The 14,533-nt window shown below is 38.9% G+C and overlaps 1 protein-coding gene across 1 annotated transcript; it reads left to right on the top strand.

Annotated features, from left to right (window-relative positions):
* The first annotated feature begins 13,182 nt into the window (after nt 1-13,182).
* LOC139141674 (neuropeptide S receptor-like) lies at nt 13,183-14,013 on the top strand. Its single transcript, XM_070711259.1, has one exon. It carries the CDS (start codon nt 13,183-13,185, stop codon nt 14,011-14,013), a length of 831 nt encoding a protein of 276 aa, XP_070567360.1.
* Nucleotides 14,014-14,533: the final 520 nt, after the last annotated feature.

Raw genomic sequence — 14,533 nt, 5'->3', positions numbered from 1 at the left:
AGGTGATTATACTTCCATTGTTAAGAACTTGTTGAATTCTGTAAACTCTGTAGATATCAGACCAGCTCTATGTTGAGATCACATAGCTGTATATTATTCAATCACTCTTGCGAAAGATGACAGATGTATGGAAATTTAACAAGCATTTATAAACAAAGCAAGATTACTTAAAAGTGTTCAAGATATCATAGCGTCTTATAAAACCAATGATGATATCGTTGATGCCAGACTTGATGGGATTTAACAAAGAAAACTATCAAAGGCTATACTATGCGTTACGTAAATAATGCTACAAAAGAAGGTAGGACCCTTATTCAAGAATTGGAAAATCAGTTTAGTATTGTCGAGTAGAACATGATCAACGACCTCACAGATTTTAATATAGAGATTTATGGTAATATCAGGAACCGTCTGGAAGACCTCTATAGAGTAATTGCCAGGGAGCCCAAATTCGTGCCTAGGTTTCATGGGTTGAAAAAGGAGAGAGGAATACGAAGTGTTATTCGGGTTTAAAAAAATCAAATATTGTTAAGAAGAAAATGGAAAGTGTGCAAATAAACGATGGTCATTATGTATTTGGCATCTAAAAATACCTGATGCTCAAAAGCAATTTTATCTTAACAAAGCTCAGAGTAGACAGACTAGCTTACATAAGTTTTAGGGGTACACCCGTGCCTTTCTTAACAGAAGATCGATGAAATTTTGCGAAAAAGAATTAGAAGAATGAGGGTGTTGAAAGCCCTAGATGGTACGGCTCCAAACAAATCACCAGGTTCTGATAGGCTTACAGTAGAATTTTATCATTACTCTTGGAAATACATCAACAATCTTGTTTTAGCCTAACTAAAAGAGGCATATAGAGGATAGTCTCTCTTTGTGTCTCAAAAGCCTGGTGTTCTCACGCTCTTGCACAAAAAAAGTTCCAAAAGTCACCTGAACAACTGGCGTCAATATCACTACTTAACACATACTATACAAAATAGCTACAAAGGCTTTGTCCAGTCGTTTAAATTGATCTTGTTCACAGAGCTAAACTGGGCTTATTAGAGGTCGTTTTATTGATGAAAATGTAAGCTTTTTTCTGATTTTTTCACTATTCTAAGAAATATAACTTTGCAGGCGCTACCATTTTTGTTAACTATCAAAAAGCCTTTGACAGTGTTAATCCGAAGTACATCGACCAAGTGCTACGACACCTGAGATTTTGTGACTCAATGGATTAAAACCCTTACACAGATGTTGAGAGTTGCATCCTGTACAAAGACTTGTGCTCCAGCTATTTCAAATAAGAAAGAGGTGTTCGGCAGGTCTATTCACTTTCTGCCTTTTTACTTGTTTTCAGCATTGAGATACTTGCCTGTAAGATCAGATGTGATATTAATATACATGAGTTTCGTTTGCTAGACTCAATGAATTGTCAGGTTTATCATCATAGATGCTTCTATTGTCCAAAATTACTGAGAAATGCTGGAGAAAGGTTAGACGTATTGTAAATAGTCTCCTGGGTCGTACAATAACAATAACTCCATCAAATATCATCTGCCATAATATTTTTCGGATGGCTATGTTCCAAAAAACTCTCAAATGGCTGTAAAACTTCTGATTCTTCCAGGGAAATTGACACAAGTTTTAGACATAAACTCTTGGACGTAGTGTACTAGTTTAGTATGCATATGTTTCTTTCTTTGTTTGTTTACCTCATAAGTTTTTGTCCTTCAGTACTTCACCGGCTACCGTCAAAATAGGCAAAACATGATGGTTTTCCGAAATACACGGAAGGTACCTCTCTTCATAAGAATCTCGTTGCCACGAATAAGATGCTCGGGAGAAAAGCTAATGACAGGGCTGATAGAATCTGAATCTGGCAAATATGTCAATAAGATATAGTGAACTTTGTCAGTCTTCTATGGAAAATTACATGCCTGCTTCACGACACAACAAACCTTCATTGTTGGAACACTGTCCACCCATCTCACAGTATAACAAAATTAAAAATACATCGTGCAATCCGCCAGCGAGTCGAGTGTCTTCCACTTCAGTCTGTCAGTTCTGCGTTTCCAAACGCTCAGGATTAGTGAAGTTACCTTGGATGTTAATCCTCTAGGGTGTTCTATAATCCATGTACATCGATTCAAGAGATCATAATTCCGTTCCAATAACAACTTCAGACTTCGGATTTCTGTTTGAATATCCTTCGATATTCATATCCTCGGCAACGTAATCCATCTAAATCCGACGATGCAACACCAAGTAAAACTTACACTTTAGTAGAATAATGGGGTGTATCCGCACTGCTTTTGCGAATGCAGAAAATCAAAGCAAAATCACAACAAAATCAGGAAAACGACAACAAATTTGGGATATTCGGGGAGTTTGTCAGGCTATTATTTTTATGGCCCGTTACCAGATGCTTGGAGGGAAAATGAAACCAGTGACTGAACGGTTCTTTTTGTATCAACCCAGAAACTACATCATGGATGTCAACCGATGGACCTCTTATTTGTTAGTTCTTGTCGTGTGTGCAGATTTCCTCAAATTTACGATTTCATGTAATTCTTATCGTCAGCGAAAAGAAACTACTAGTATGCGCCAGATTTTCTTCCGATCCGTGAAGCCATACTTGGTCTAAACCCATATTTGAAATAGTTCATGAAATATACGTCACCTCTTCATATCTGTCACCGCTGTGATATCCTAAATTCAACACGATTAGAACTAATCTGGGATAATTGGATGGTGAAATAATGTCGATTCAGGCTGCATATGTAATCTCATCTGCTTTTCTTTTCAAGTTACACACTTGTTTTTATGAGTTATTTGTAATATCGCAACATTCAGCAATAGGCACCTAAAGCTTTTGAGAAATTTGAAAAAATCCAAAAGATCCAATTATCCCGAATTAGTTCCAATCGTGTTATTATTACAAATTTGCAAAAAGTTTCATAAAATGTTGTTTAATTTTCTTGATTATATTTATTTTACTTATAAATCACTTATTTTTCAAATTAGCGTAAACTTTACAAATGCACCATTCAAAACAAATAAGTTCTTTCCATTGCCAAATAATGACATTTTATCAGCTTCGATTATGACCGATAAGCCGTCCTTTACGATTCGATCATAAGTACAACAGTAACTCGCGTTTGCGTACACGTGAGCCAAGATTGTGTTATTTAATGTGTTTCATAACCGTTGCAATTCTAAAACTACCTGCAGCGTATAGTGTGTGCATCGCCCATACCTTTGGCAGGACAGGCTTACTGGTGAGCTCGTGGGAAATCATCCGCCATTGCCATCTGTGAGGTCGCTCTTCGCTGATTATTTCGTTCATCTGCATCTATGTCCGACATAATCAACGTACCAGGCCATTTACAGAAAATTCTTTGTTTGCCGTCCTTGAATTTTTGAAAAACCTACCAGCCAGCCAGGGGGAAAAAACTCAAACAAAAATACTAGTGTGCTAACATAAGCTCAATTTTTATCTGGTTTCTTTTGGGAAAAGAATTATTTAAAATGGTATTAAGATTGTGTTTGTTTTCTTAATTTTTCTGAAAACCTACCACGTCGCGGACAGCAAACAAACAATTTTATCTAAAGCGCTTAAATATATATCACTGCTCGTCTAGCGACTAAAGATTCCTAAACGAGTTTGTCTCATTTTTAGTGATCAATTTGATGCTATGATGTCGGGGAATACGATATAATATGTAATGACATAAATAGTAAGGCTGACAATCACCTTATATATCAAGTGATCTTCCCATCAACCCAACCTTGAAAAAGCTTATTTGACACTCTACCAAATGGCATCTTCCTAAAACGTAACCTTTGTAGGTTGTTTCTAATCACTGAAGGCTGTCTAAGTTTCTTTCAGATGATGTAAAAATGATATGACTTTATTTTTCTAATATAAACTCGAAATAACTCTTTCAACTAAAATTCAAATATAAATCTTTCAGCCAAAATTTTCAAAATGTTGAAAGGAAGAAAATGTAGTTGTTCAAACAAAATCTTACCAAAAACCTAACAACAGAACAGGAATTGGTCGTGCCTAATCTGATTTCGTTGACAGAGTCTTATCCTGCACACGTCAAAGGTTCAAAACTGTTAGCTGTGGAAACGCAGCTATGTGTTGGCGGGGTAGCGTGAGCTTGCTATGCGGGTCGAAGGTCAACCCCGCCACGGATTGACCTTTGACCTGCATAGCAACTCACGATAGCTGCGTTTCCACAGCTACAAAACTGTTTACGTCATTAGTAAACATACCCTATCCCTTTCTATACACGTTACGGGTATGCAAATATACTACAAACACGGGAAAAGTATCCATTATGGAAAAATCACCATTTAAATAAAAAGCTTTTGTTGATATTTTCCACTACTTTTGTGCTGTATGTCAATTGCAACTTCTAAGTCAATGTTGAAACATCTGCTATTTTGCTTGACAACACAGTTTCTGTATGTTTAAAATGCACTTTTATTGTTCACATTTGGATTTTAGTCGAGGTTTTTCTGTCAAAAATAACAATGCAGTCAACACACTGTACGGGCTAAGCTTACAAGTTGAATAATGTTTATCTCGACAAGCTTTTTGGAGTAAAATAAAGAAAGTATAGTTGACATAAAACACAAAAATAGATCAGTGACTCATTAGCGAAAAGATTGCTTATCTTTTAGGAAAATACTTTAGCCATGGTCAACATGTATCAATTATTACATGTCTAAGATAGATTGCACCTCGAGGACATATATTCTGACGTTAAAACCTTTGCAATATTGTTTTGGTCTACCACTTTTGGGCTACTTTTGAAGTATATGCTGTTAATTATATTTTAACCGACAGACCTAGATATCATTTTCCCCGTACAGTATATACACAGTGATGGCGGCCGTTTTGGATTTCAAGTGTTGGTAAATGTTGGGTAATTTGTTTCTCAATAACCAAATTTTGCACTGTGGTTCCTGATTTTTATTATTTATTTCGAAAGGCACTAATTTCTAGGTATGCTCGTCGATTTATTTTATGATACGATCTAATATGGCCGCCACGCGGCCATTTTCTTGTGTTTCTTTTAATGTCCAAAGCCATTGCAAAGATATGCCTTGACAGATTTGATGGACTGAAATAACATTACAGCGGGACGCAAGTTGAGCTATATGATAATATGAGGTATTATATCAATAACTTTGCGTTCTGTGCAAATTATTTAGACGCTATAACAAGTATCGAATTGAGGGTGTAGCCTTGCCTTACTCAGTTCGAGAGATGGAGTGCCACTGACGTCAGACTAGCAGACGATATTTAGCATGCTGATAGAAAACAAATCGTTCTTGTATATCTGGCAATTTTTACACAAGATACACCTTGTTTTAAGAATATTGAGGTTTAAATTTGTTACAGAAGCATTACGTAAAATACTGCTAAAGTCCCAACTGATCGGGTTTGATGAATTAATTGAATTAAGCTGACATAGCAATCCACATTAAATCGCGGTCATGTCCATGTGTTATTTGTCCAAATCTAATCTCAGAATCTTGTAAACACACACGCAGAAGACAAGTCTTTAATGAATAGCGTTGATCGCGATTTCAGGTTTGTTACTATTATAGGTGCGCCACTTCAGACACCGCTGCCTGAAATTTGGACAATTTTGTTGTTGCATACGCGGCTGTTGTTGCAGCTTGTAATCTGAGTCATAAATTCATACCAATTAGTGTAACTTTTAGTATACATTGTAACACTAGCATATTACATTTCATCATTCTTGCGTGCTTGCGGGAAATGCGAACAAACCATTATTTTTTGCATATTTAACGACAGAAAATGACGTCTTTTGCGATCAGCGCAATTGATGATTGCTGCATTTGTTTTGGGTGCCTACTGGGCACTCATAGTGAGGGACAGTCACAAATATACGTATTTCTAATCAACTGCCTGAAGGGGAAAGAATGACGCATGTTAGCTCCCATTTACTGCATGTATGTGTAGCCTCGGAGCTCCGGGTCTGTCGTCTCCCGTTGACTGTCTGTCTGTGTGGCTGTCCGCAGCTATTTCCGTCTAACGGACCCCTTAAAGTTCAGAGAATCGCTACATATGCATCGTTTCGAAATTTCATATAAAGACTTGTCAATAATGTGATGGGTTGATAAATGGACATTGTTCAAATCAGATTTTGACTGACCATCATGTTATGTAACATAAAATGTTTTTCAGCGTGCTCAATATATTCTGCTGGTCAGGCAAAAGTACCGCTATATTCTGCACAAGTTTAGCACGACATATTTTGGCGATCTTCCTAAAACAAGATCACATATGCACTGGTGCCTAACTACAGGCAAGTTTTGAAGTGGGAAATAACTACCACTTCGCAAACATGTAGCAGATAATACACACCTCTCTGCGTTTGTCATATGTGCCAGCTCCCACTGTAATAGAGATCAAATTATCATCCAGGGACACAACAATTGCTATAAATCAGTTTGCAATCTGGATAACAGATATTGAAAAATCGGATAACTTTGAAACATGTTACGTCACAGGGTCTCGCGGGCAATATTAGTCTAGGCTGCGTTCGCAAATAACGATTGGGGGGGGGCTGGAGGAATCTCGATTGAAATCTTTTTTTTTTTCAGATCCCCCCTAAGTACCCTAAAAAAAATTTTCAAATGCCCCCCCCCGACTCTATATGGTCAAAATTTTCAAGTCCCCCCCCCCAACTATCACAGGCCGCATATTTGTAAAGGATGTGAGCGCAGAAAAAATAAACATGTATTGCGCCGTTCTGCTCACAGGTGTTCAACACTACCTGCATTAGCACTTCGTATAGTCATATTCCTAAGGCAAATTTTTTAAATGCATCAGTGAATTTTTTAGATTTATTGGTCTAAAAGCCAACTTGTGTTAGTCCAACTCTGGCTAGGTCAATTGCTCCTGTTGAAGAGCACACAAAATGCAATCATGAGAGAGTAGGAAAATTGTGAATTCTGGCTAATTGCCGAATTGCACAGTGACCTACCTATAAATTGTTTCAAAACTACAAGACCTATATGAATTAGATGCTACTCAAAATTGACAATACCGGAAGGTTAAAATATTCCATCAAATAAATGTTTTAATCTCTGAAATTTTGGGTGTGATAATTGCAAATTTGGTTAAAAAATAAATAATTCTATTTGGTCACATATTTTTTCTTTTAGTCTTTACTATTCAAAGTTTTACTTCTGTATCATTTTATAATAAGAGTGTGAAAATTTAGAAAATCAAGCATGGTGACCCCATCTTTTTTCTTTAATATTTGATTATACTCATATGCCAGAATTCAAACATTTCTATGTTTTCTTCCCATGTTGTGTTGCTCCCTGGCCTGATCTTGTGTACAAGTGAGTTTCACTGTCATGAGTGTCATTTGACCAAAACCCTTCTTCAACTACCATGTACATCAGAGTCAGAGCTGTCTCTGTCACTGTTCAGGTATGCAGTGACAGTGACACTGCAGTAGCAGGGTAGTATCTGATAGTGACACTACCCGTAGGCAGTAGCTGTATTGAATTTGATAATTTTGGCAATATTTTTGTTCAGTTTTACAACTGCGTTCTTGTTCTACTCCCTACAGCATGTTGAATTGTCCAGTATTCAGCTTGCTATGACAGCCTATGTATGTGTACCATGCATTTGTATCACTGACAACTGACTGTCAGTCTGGACTCCAATTAAATTATCACTAAATACATATTTATATTTATGTATGCAGGCTTTGTCGACAAACTAACTATTATGTGTTTGAGCATGCTGTAGGGAGATAGCAAGAAACTGTAGCATAGAAATATTGCAGAAATCATTAACAGTTGCAGCTTCTGCCCTGTTACGAGGCTCAAGTTTGTTTTTTACGACAAATCACACGTTTAGATTTTTTCGAGATAAAAGTCATGAAATGTGACAAAATGGTTCTAGATTTTGTTAAATTATTACTAACATTACAACATTTTGATGACATAAAAAATGGTATTCATTTTTCATTGAATTACCTACAAAAACTTGGAATTGGAAAATGTAAAACTCAAAAGGGACCCAAAAATTTTCAAGTCCCCCCCTACAGGTAGAGCAAAATTTTCAAGTCCCCCCTCCACTACCCCCAAAATTTTCGAATCCCCCCTGAATTCCTCCAGCCCCCCCCCCAACCGTTTTTGTGAACGCAGCCCTAGAAGTTATGAATATGATCAATGAATGCATGTATTACACTTGTTTCTCATTATACAAGCCGTCACCTGTGTCTAGTGTGTGCCTATTAGTTTACCCTAGCTATCTGTGTATAGTATTTCAAAGAAAACAGTCTATAGGGGGGTTACACGTGTGAGTTAAGTCCGGAGTTGAACACCGGAATAAATTTAAACCTGTGTCAGTTGGACGTGTGAACAGACAACACCGAACTAACAAAGAACAAAATTAATTCGAGGTGGGTTTACACGTGGATTTTTTTAAACCTCGGGGAATCTGATTAGTCGCTCTGTAAATATTCCTTATCAGCGATCTAAGCGATCTCACGTTTACACGTCATACACAAGGTATAAATTTAGTTCGGGTCAAGCGAAAGAAATAACGCCATCAACAATACAGTAGTCTTTATAACAACGTATAGCCCGTACATCGAAACGACAAAAACCAAGCAAGCCCTGACAGAAAACTGGAGTGAACTTGAAAAAGATGAAACACTAAAAAAACTGTTCCAAAACCAACCAAAAATCGCATTTAGAAGGAACAAAAATATAGGCGACACACTTATAAGCGCCAGACTTTACAAAAACAACAATAGCTCAAACTCAGGTTCACACGAACCTACACAAACACAACAAGACCAAACAGTAGACATTCTAGCTTCCCTACCAAACATACGTGAACAACATATTATAAAATAAAACAATCAAGCATTCAACACGTCTCACCAATCAAAAATGAATTTTAAGCGACTGATGAAGAAAACTCTGTTTTTGAAACGTAGCGCCAAAGGATCACAGTGTCAGTAGTCTCTCCGCTCCAGTGCGGATTAACACAGGACACGTAGATTACGGATACGTTTCGCCATAGCCAAGCAACATTTTACATAAAACAGTTAAACATGATATACACTTATATTATACACAATATCATACACAAAACGCAAAACAACTAAATATAAACGATGTGTGGAGTTGCTTTCCCTTTACTACCAGGTGCTTTCCCTTTACTACCAACAACTCATCGTAAAATGGCATCGTTTTTAGCTCTGCCGCTACGGACGGTTGTTGTCGGCCACGGACTTGAACTGAGCTCGCAACCGTTTGATTTTGTTGTGGCATTGTTCAGCTGTCCTCTCGAGTCCCTTCACCCTGGCCTTGGCAGCGACCACTTCATACACTTGCCGATCCCTCGACGTGCCGTCCATCATACGGATGACACATTCGTCTCTCCAGATTGACATTAGTAGCCTGATCTCTTTCTGCGACCAATTGTTGCCGCGATCGCGAGAGCTTACTTGAACACCGTCCATTGTGGTAATGACGGCAAGCCCGAAGACAGGATATAGTTCGGCGTTTAGTTCGGTGTTCTGGTCACACGTGTAAATAGGCCATTGTTTAGTACGGAGCACCGAACCTGGACCAGCCCTCCGACACCGAATTAATTTAGTTCTTTGTTAGTTCGGTGTTGTCTGTTCACACGTCCAACTGACACAGGTTTAAATTTATTCCGGTGTCAACTCCGGACTTAACTCACACGTGTAAACCCCCTTCGGCAACAATTGGCCGCAGGAAGAGATCAGGAAGAGATCAGGCCACTAATGTTAATCTGGAGAGACGAAAATGTCATCGTATGATGGACGGCATGTCGAGGGATCGGCAAGTGTATGAAGTCGTCGCTGCCAAGGCCAGGGAGAAGGGACTCGAGAGGACAGCGGAACAATGCTACAACAAAATCAAACGGTTGCGAGCTCAGTTCAAGTCCGTGTCCGTGTCCGTCGTAGTAGCAGAGCTAGAAAAACGATGCCATTTTACGATGAGTTGTAGGTAGTAAAGGGAAAGCAACTGGTAGTAAAGGGAAAGCAACTCCACACATCGTTCATATTTGGGTTGTTTGCGTTTTGTGTATGATATTGTGTATAATATAAGTGTATATCATGTTTAACTGTTTTATGTAAAATGTTGCTTGGCCATGGCGAGACGTACCGTAATCTACGTGTCCTGTGTTAATCTGCACTGGAGCGGAGAGACTACTGACACTGTGATCCTTTGGCGCTACGTTTCGAAAACAGAGTTTTCTTCATCAGTCGCTTAAAATTCATTTTTGATTGGTGAGACGTGTTGAATGGTTGATTGTTTTTATTTTATAATATGTTGTTCCACTTACGTTTGGTAGGGAAGCTAGAATGTCTACTGTTTGGTCTTGTTGTGTTTGTGTAGGTTCGTGTGAACCTGAGTTTGAGCTATTGTAGTTTTTGTGAAGTCTGGCGCTTATAAGTGTGTCGCCTATATTTCTGTTCCTTCTATATGCGATTATTGGTTGGTTTTGGAACAGTTTTTTTAGTGTTTCGTCTTTTTCAAGTTCACTCCAGTTTTCTGTCAGGGCTTGCTTGATTTTTGTCGTTTCGATGTACGGGCTATACGTTGTTATGAAGACTATTGTATTGTTGGTGGCGTTATTTCTTTCGCTTGACCCGAACTAAATTTGTAAGGAATATTTACAGAGCGACTTATCAGATCCCTCAGGTTTAAAAAAATACACGTGTAAACCCACCTATATCTGTAATTGCCCTCCCTGATCCCTTCATTAATTTGTTGTACCGATCACCAACCGCGGGGGCTTATCCCCCTGACCAAATACCTCGTTAGCAGCTCATAAGGTAGTAGCTTATGGGCTGCTATGGACAGTTTTCATTGAAATGCTATACATGATAGCTAGGGTAAAGCACGGTCCCTCCACAAGTTAGATTTCACAGCTGATCATACAATGGTTAACATATTCATGTAAATTATTAAATTCATGTAAATTCGGATGTTAGACAAAACGTTCGTTAAAATCAATTAACAACTTGCGATAATACAGTTGGTGTGCCTCTAACACATATTGAAGACGTGCTGTATCTTCAACTAAATTATCTTGTTTGCTTCTTTCTCTTGTTAATGTCTGATGTCAAATTCAATACATGAATGACACGTTTAAGCTGGTTGTAGCGAAGGACAAATGATGGCCTCTCCCTGCTGTCTTATTATCGCAAATTTTCCGTAATGAGCAGAAAATTTTCCAAACTGTTTGATAATAGCTTTGAAAAATGATACCCCTATGGACGGATCGTGTAAAGATAATTGTAACATTTATCGGTCTGATGGTAATTGTTCTGGGAAGAGATCGATTGCAACAGTTACGTGAAGCTAAATGGCCGTGGGCGAGTTGAAAATGTGTAAGCAGTGGATGTCTTTCACAAAACCAATAGTAAAACCTTTCTGTCTGTAATGATTGTATCAAAGGAGATATCTGAAACAGAGATTTTGTTGCAAGGGTGTCTTTTACACCTTCAAATAGTAAACCAATCCTGGTAACGTTGTTATGATTGGTAGCAGAAGCGGTCAAGCAATAGAAGCATCAAAGGGAACGTTTATTCCACTGATACAAATAGTTTACAAAATTAATCATGTTAAAAATATTCTTTGCATCGAACATTTTAGTTTTTATGTTCCATATTTTCATCATCGCAAAGGTAACCATATTAATGTAAAGCTAATTTATTGACATAGACTGTAATACATGAAAGCGGAGTTTGAAATGCTCTCTCTCCTCTCTCTCTCTCTCTCTCTCTCTCTCTCTCTCTCTCTCTCTCTCTCTCTCTCACTTACTTACTTACTTACTTTCTCTCTTATCCGGACGACTTCTCCTCTAAAATGAACATTGTTTATCCCCCCGAACATTAACAGGTATTCTTGACTATTTTCAGTAGTGAAAGGATAAAAAAAGAATAAAAAAGTTGGAAAGTAAGGGACCGCGTGTTGAATTTGAAGGGAAAAATGAACTGAAACCGTGGCGCTGGTTGAAATAACACATAACTAAATAGCAAATATCTAAACAAAGATCGTATAAAAATATCGATTTTATCAAAGCAAACATTAGGCCTGGGAAGAAATAATTTGTTATACTTTCTTTATGTTTATTCGTCTCGTTTCGCGAAAAGAATCGAAATACTCCGTGAGAAAAAAATTACATCGAGTGAGCAATAATCACCACAGTTCCACACATTGTACCTTTTCCATGATTTTAAAACCGGTTACCAAAACAGTGAACAATTACTCATGACATGTCGTTATTTTCGTCAACTGTGTCGCCGGCAGCACAAAGGAAGCACAGAATATGGTTATGAGATGAACGAACAATCTGTAAATGAATGAATGAATGATAATTAACAAGGTATAACTCTCCCATCGCTTTATCAAATTTGTGACGAGACATGCAGTGACTAAAGCTACCTAACTCTTTGTTGGGAAACACAATGAAAAATGCCTTCGTTTTACATCAGCCGGCACCGTGGTTCAGTAGGATGTCGTTATCGCCTGCTTGGCCATCATCATGACACGTCAGCTAACCTTGTCTATTGTTTCCTATAAGATAATGCATGAGCAGTCCCGAAAGGAACAAGCCCCGCGAGCGTTAATGTCGAGGACTTCGCGCCAAATGAAAACCTTGCCTTTACATCGCGCAACTTCAAGCCAGATTCCGTTATTTGACAACGAGAGAGAACTGGATATAGCAGCTAAATCTTTTGCACAGTGTTGGTGGGGAAAGTGCTGGTGGTCGTACACTAAGTCAAGTGACCAGTAAAAGCAGCGCCGTTGAAGTCATGAATCTGTCATATTATTCGAACGAGACTGTTAGCTTATTCGAACGAGACTGTTAGCTTCGTCTACCGAACGAAAACTGAGTTGGCTTGCCTACTGCTTAGTATTATCATAGCTGTTCCTGTCATCGTAATCGGCTCGGCTGGAAATGTTGCCGTCTGCTGGATCGTTGCCACCGTCAAGAAACTGAGAACACCGGCTAACATCCAGTTGGTCTCCATTGCTATCGTCGACTTACTGACTTGTGCCCTAGTCACCCCACTTGCCTTCTACGCAAATATTCATTTCTTGCTGTACGATACGAATATATTTACGAGCGACGGGTCCATGACGATGTGTAGAACGTACGTCTTCACCTGGTTCCTCTCCCTGACGGTGTCTTGCGTGAGTTTAGGATTGCTCAGCGTGACCCGCGCGATGGGCGTCAGCGGCAAGTTCTCCTCTGGTGCGATGAAGCTGATCATCGTGGGCTCCATCTCTGTAAGTTTTGTCGCCGGCAGTGTTTACGCCGTGGCCAGAGCTGTCATGGCCCCGCAACGATTTTGCCTCATCGATGAAATGCCTGCCGACATCGTACACGTCGTCAATAAGATCGGCTTTGCTCTGATTTTTGACACCTTGCTGATGGTAAGCGTGTCTTACGGCTACGTGTTCTGTTTGAAGTACAAGCAAAGAAAGACGGCCAAGTTCCTGGTGCAAAACTCTTCCAATATCAATAAACGTGACGTGGCAACGATCCGCATCTGCTTCGTGTTGGTTGTTGCCTACATCGTCGCGTATTTGCCCATCGGTATTTTCGCTTTCCTGCACGGCATAAATGCCATACCCCGCAATCTGTACTATTCCCGTCTGGTGTACTCGATCTCCTACTGCGGCAGTATGGTTAATCCAATCATATACTGCCTCATGTCCAGCAAGTTCCGACAACACGTTCTCGGTTGCGTACCGGAGAAGAAAGCAGTCGTTAAGGCGAGCAGTTTGGGTTCGGGGACGAGTTCAACGCCAAACCGCCCGACTGTCGACCAAAAAGTCCACGAGACTTCTATCGTGCAAACCATCTCCTCTGCGATCGACAATGGTAATCTCGTTCCAAATAATGGGACTGCTGAAATGACAGAAGTATTTGGAGTCGACAATTTGGCGATAGAAATCGACTGAACTTAGAATTCTTTACCCTTGTGTACGTGACCGATACAAACCTCTGGAAGGGAAAGACTGTGATTGTAGATAGTGTGAGCCCTCTGGAAAAAATCGTATTTCGAAGACATTTTCAGAATAGAATGTCAGTACGGCTTAGCATTCCTCATTCTGTATGTAGATGTTATATTTCAATATAGGCACACATTTTGCAGCACTTTGGTTTTGAAGCACAGGTGCAACACTGACACGGCTTTTAATATTCACAAAGAAGCACCGTTGTATAGATGTTAAGCTTTATCTGCAAGGTGTCAGTGTTAATATCCATCTCATGTATCTGTTTTAAGTACTCTTACTTTTGATCTTCTGTTATTTTATCGCGGTCTCTCTCAAAACAGTTTTATGTTTTTAATACTGAAATATGACACCGTTTCTTCAGTTTTGTATTTTTCGGAAAGCAAACGAATATGTATAAAGAAGATGTTAAGGTGAATTGAACCCTATTAAGGCAGTGATGAATTGCATGTGCTTATAATGAACA

Source organism: Ptychodera flava, chromosome 10 (assembly GCF_041260155.1).
Source record: "Ptychodera flava strain L36383 chromosome 10, AS_Pfla_20210202, whole genome shotgun sequence".
NCBI lineage: Eukaryota > Metazoa > Hemichordata > Enteropneusta > Ptychoderidae > Ptychodera > Ptychodera flava.
This window is presented reverse-complemented; position numbering and strand designations above follow the sequence as displayed.

Coding starts and splice junctions, on each gene's coding strand:
- LOC139141674 (XM_070711259.1), top strand. CDS start 13,183: ATGACGATGTGTAGAACGTACGTCTTCACCTGGTTCCTCTCCCTGACG.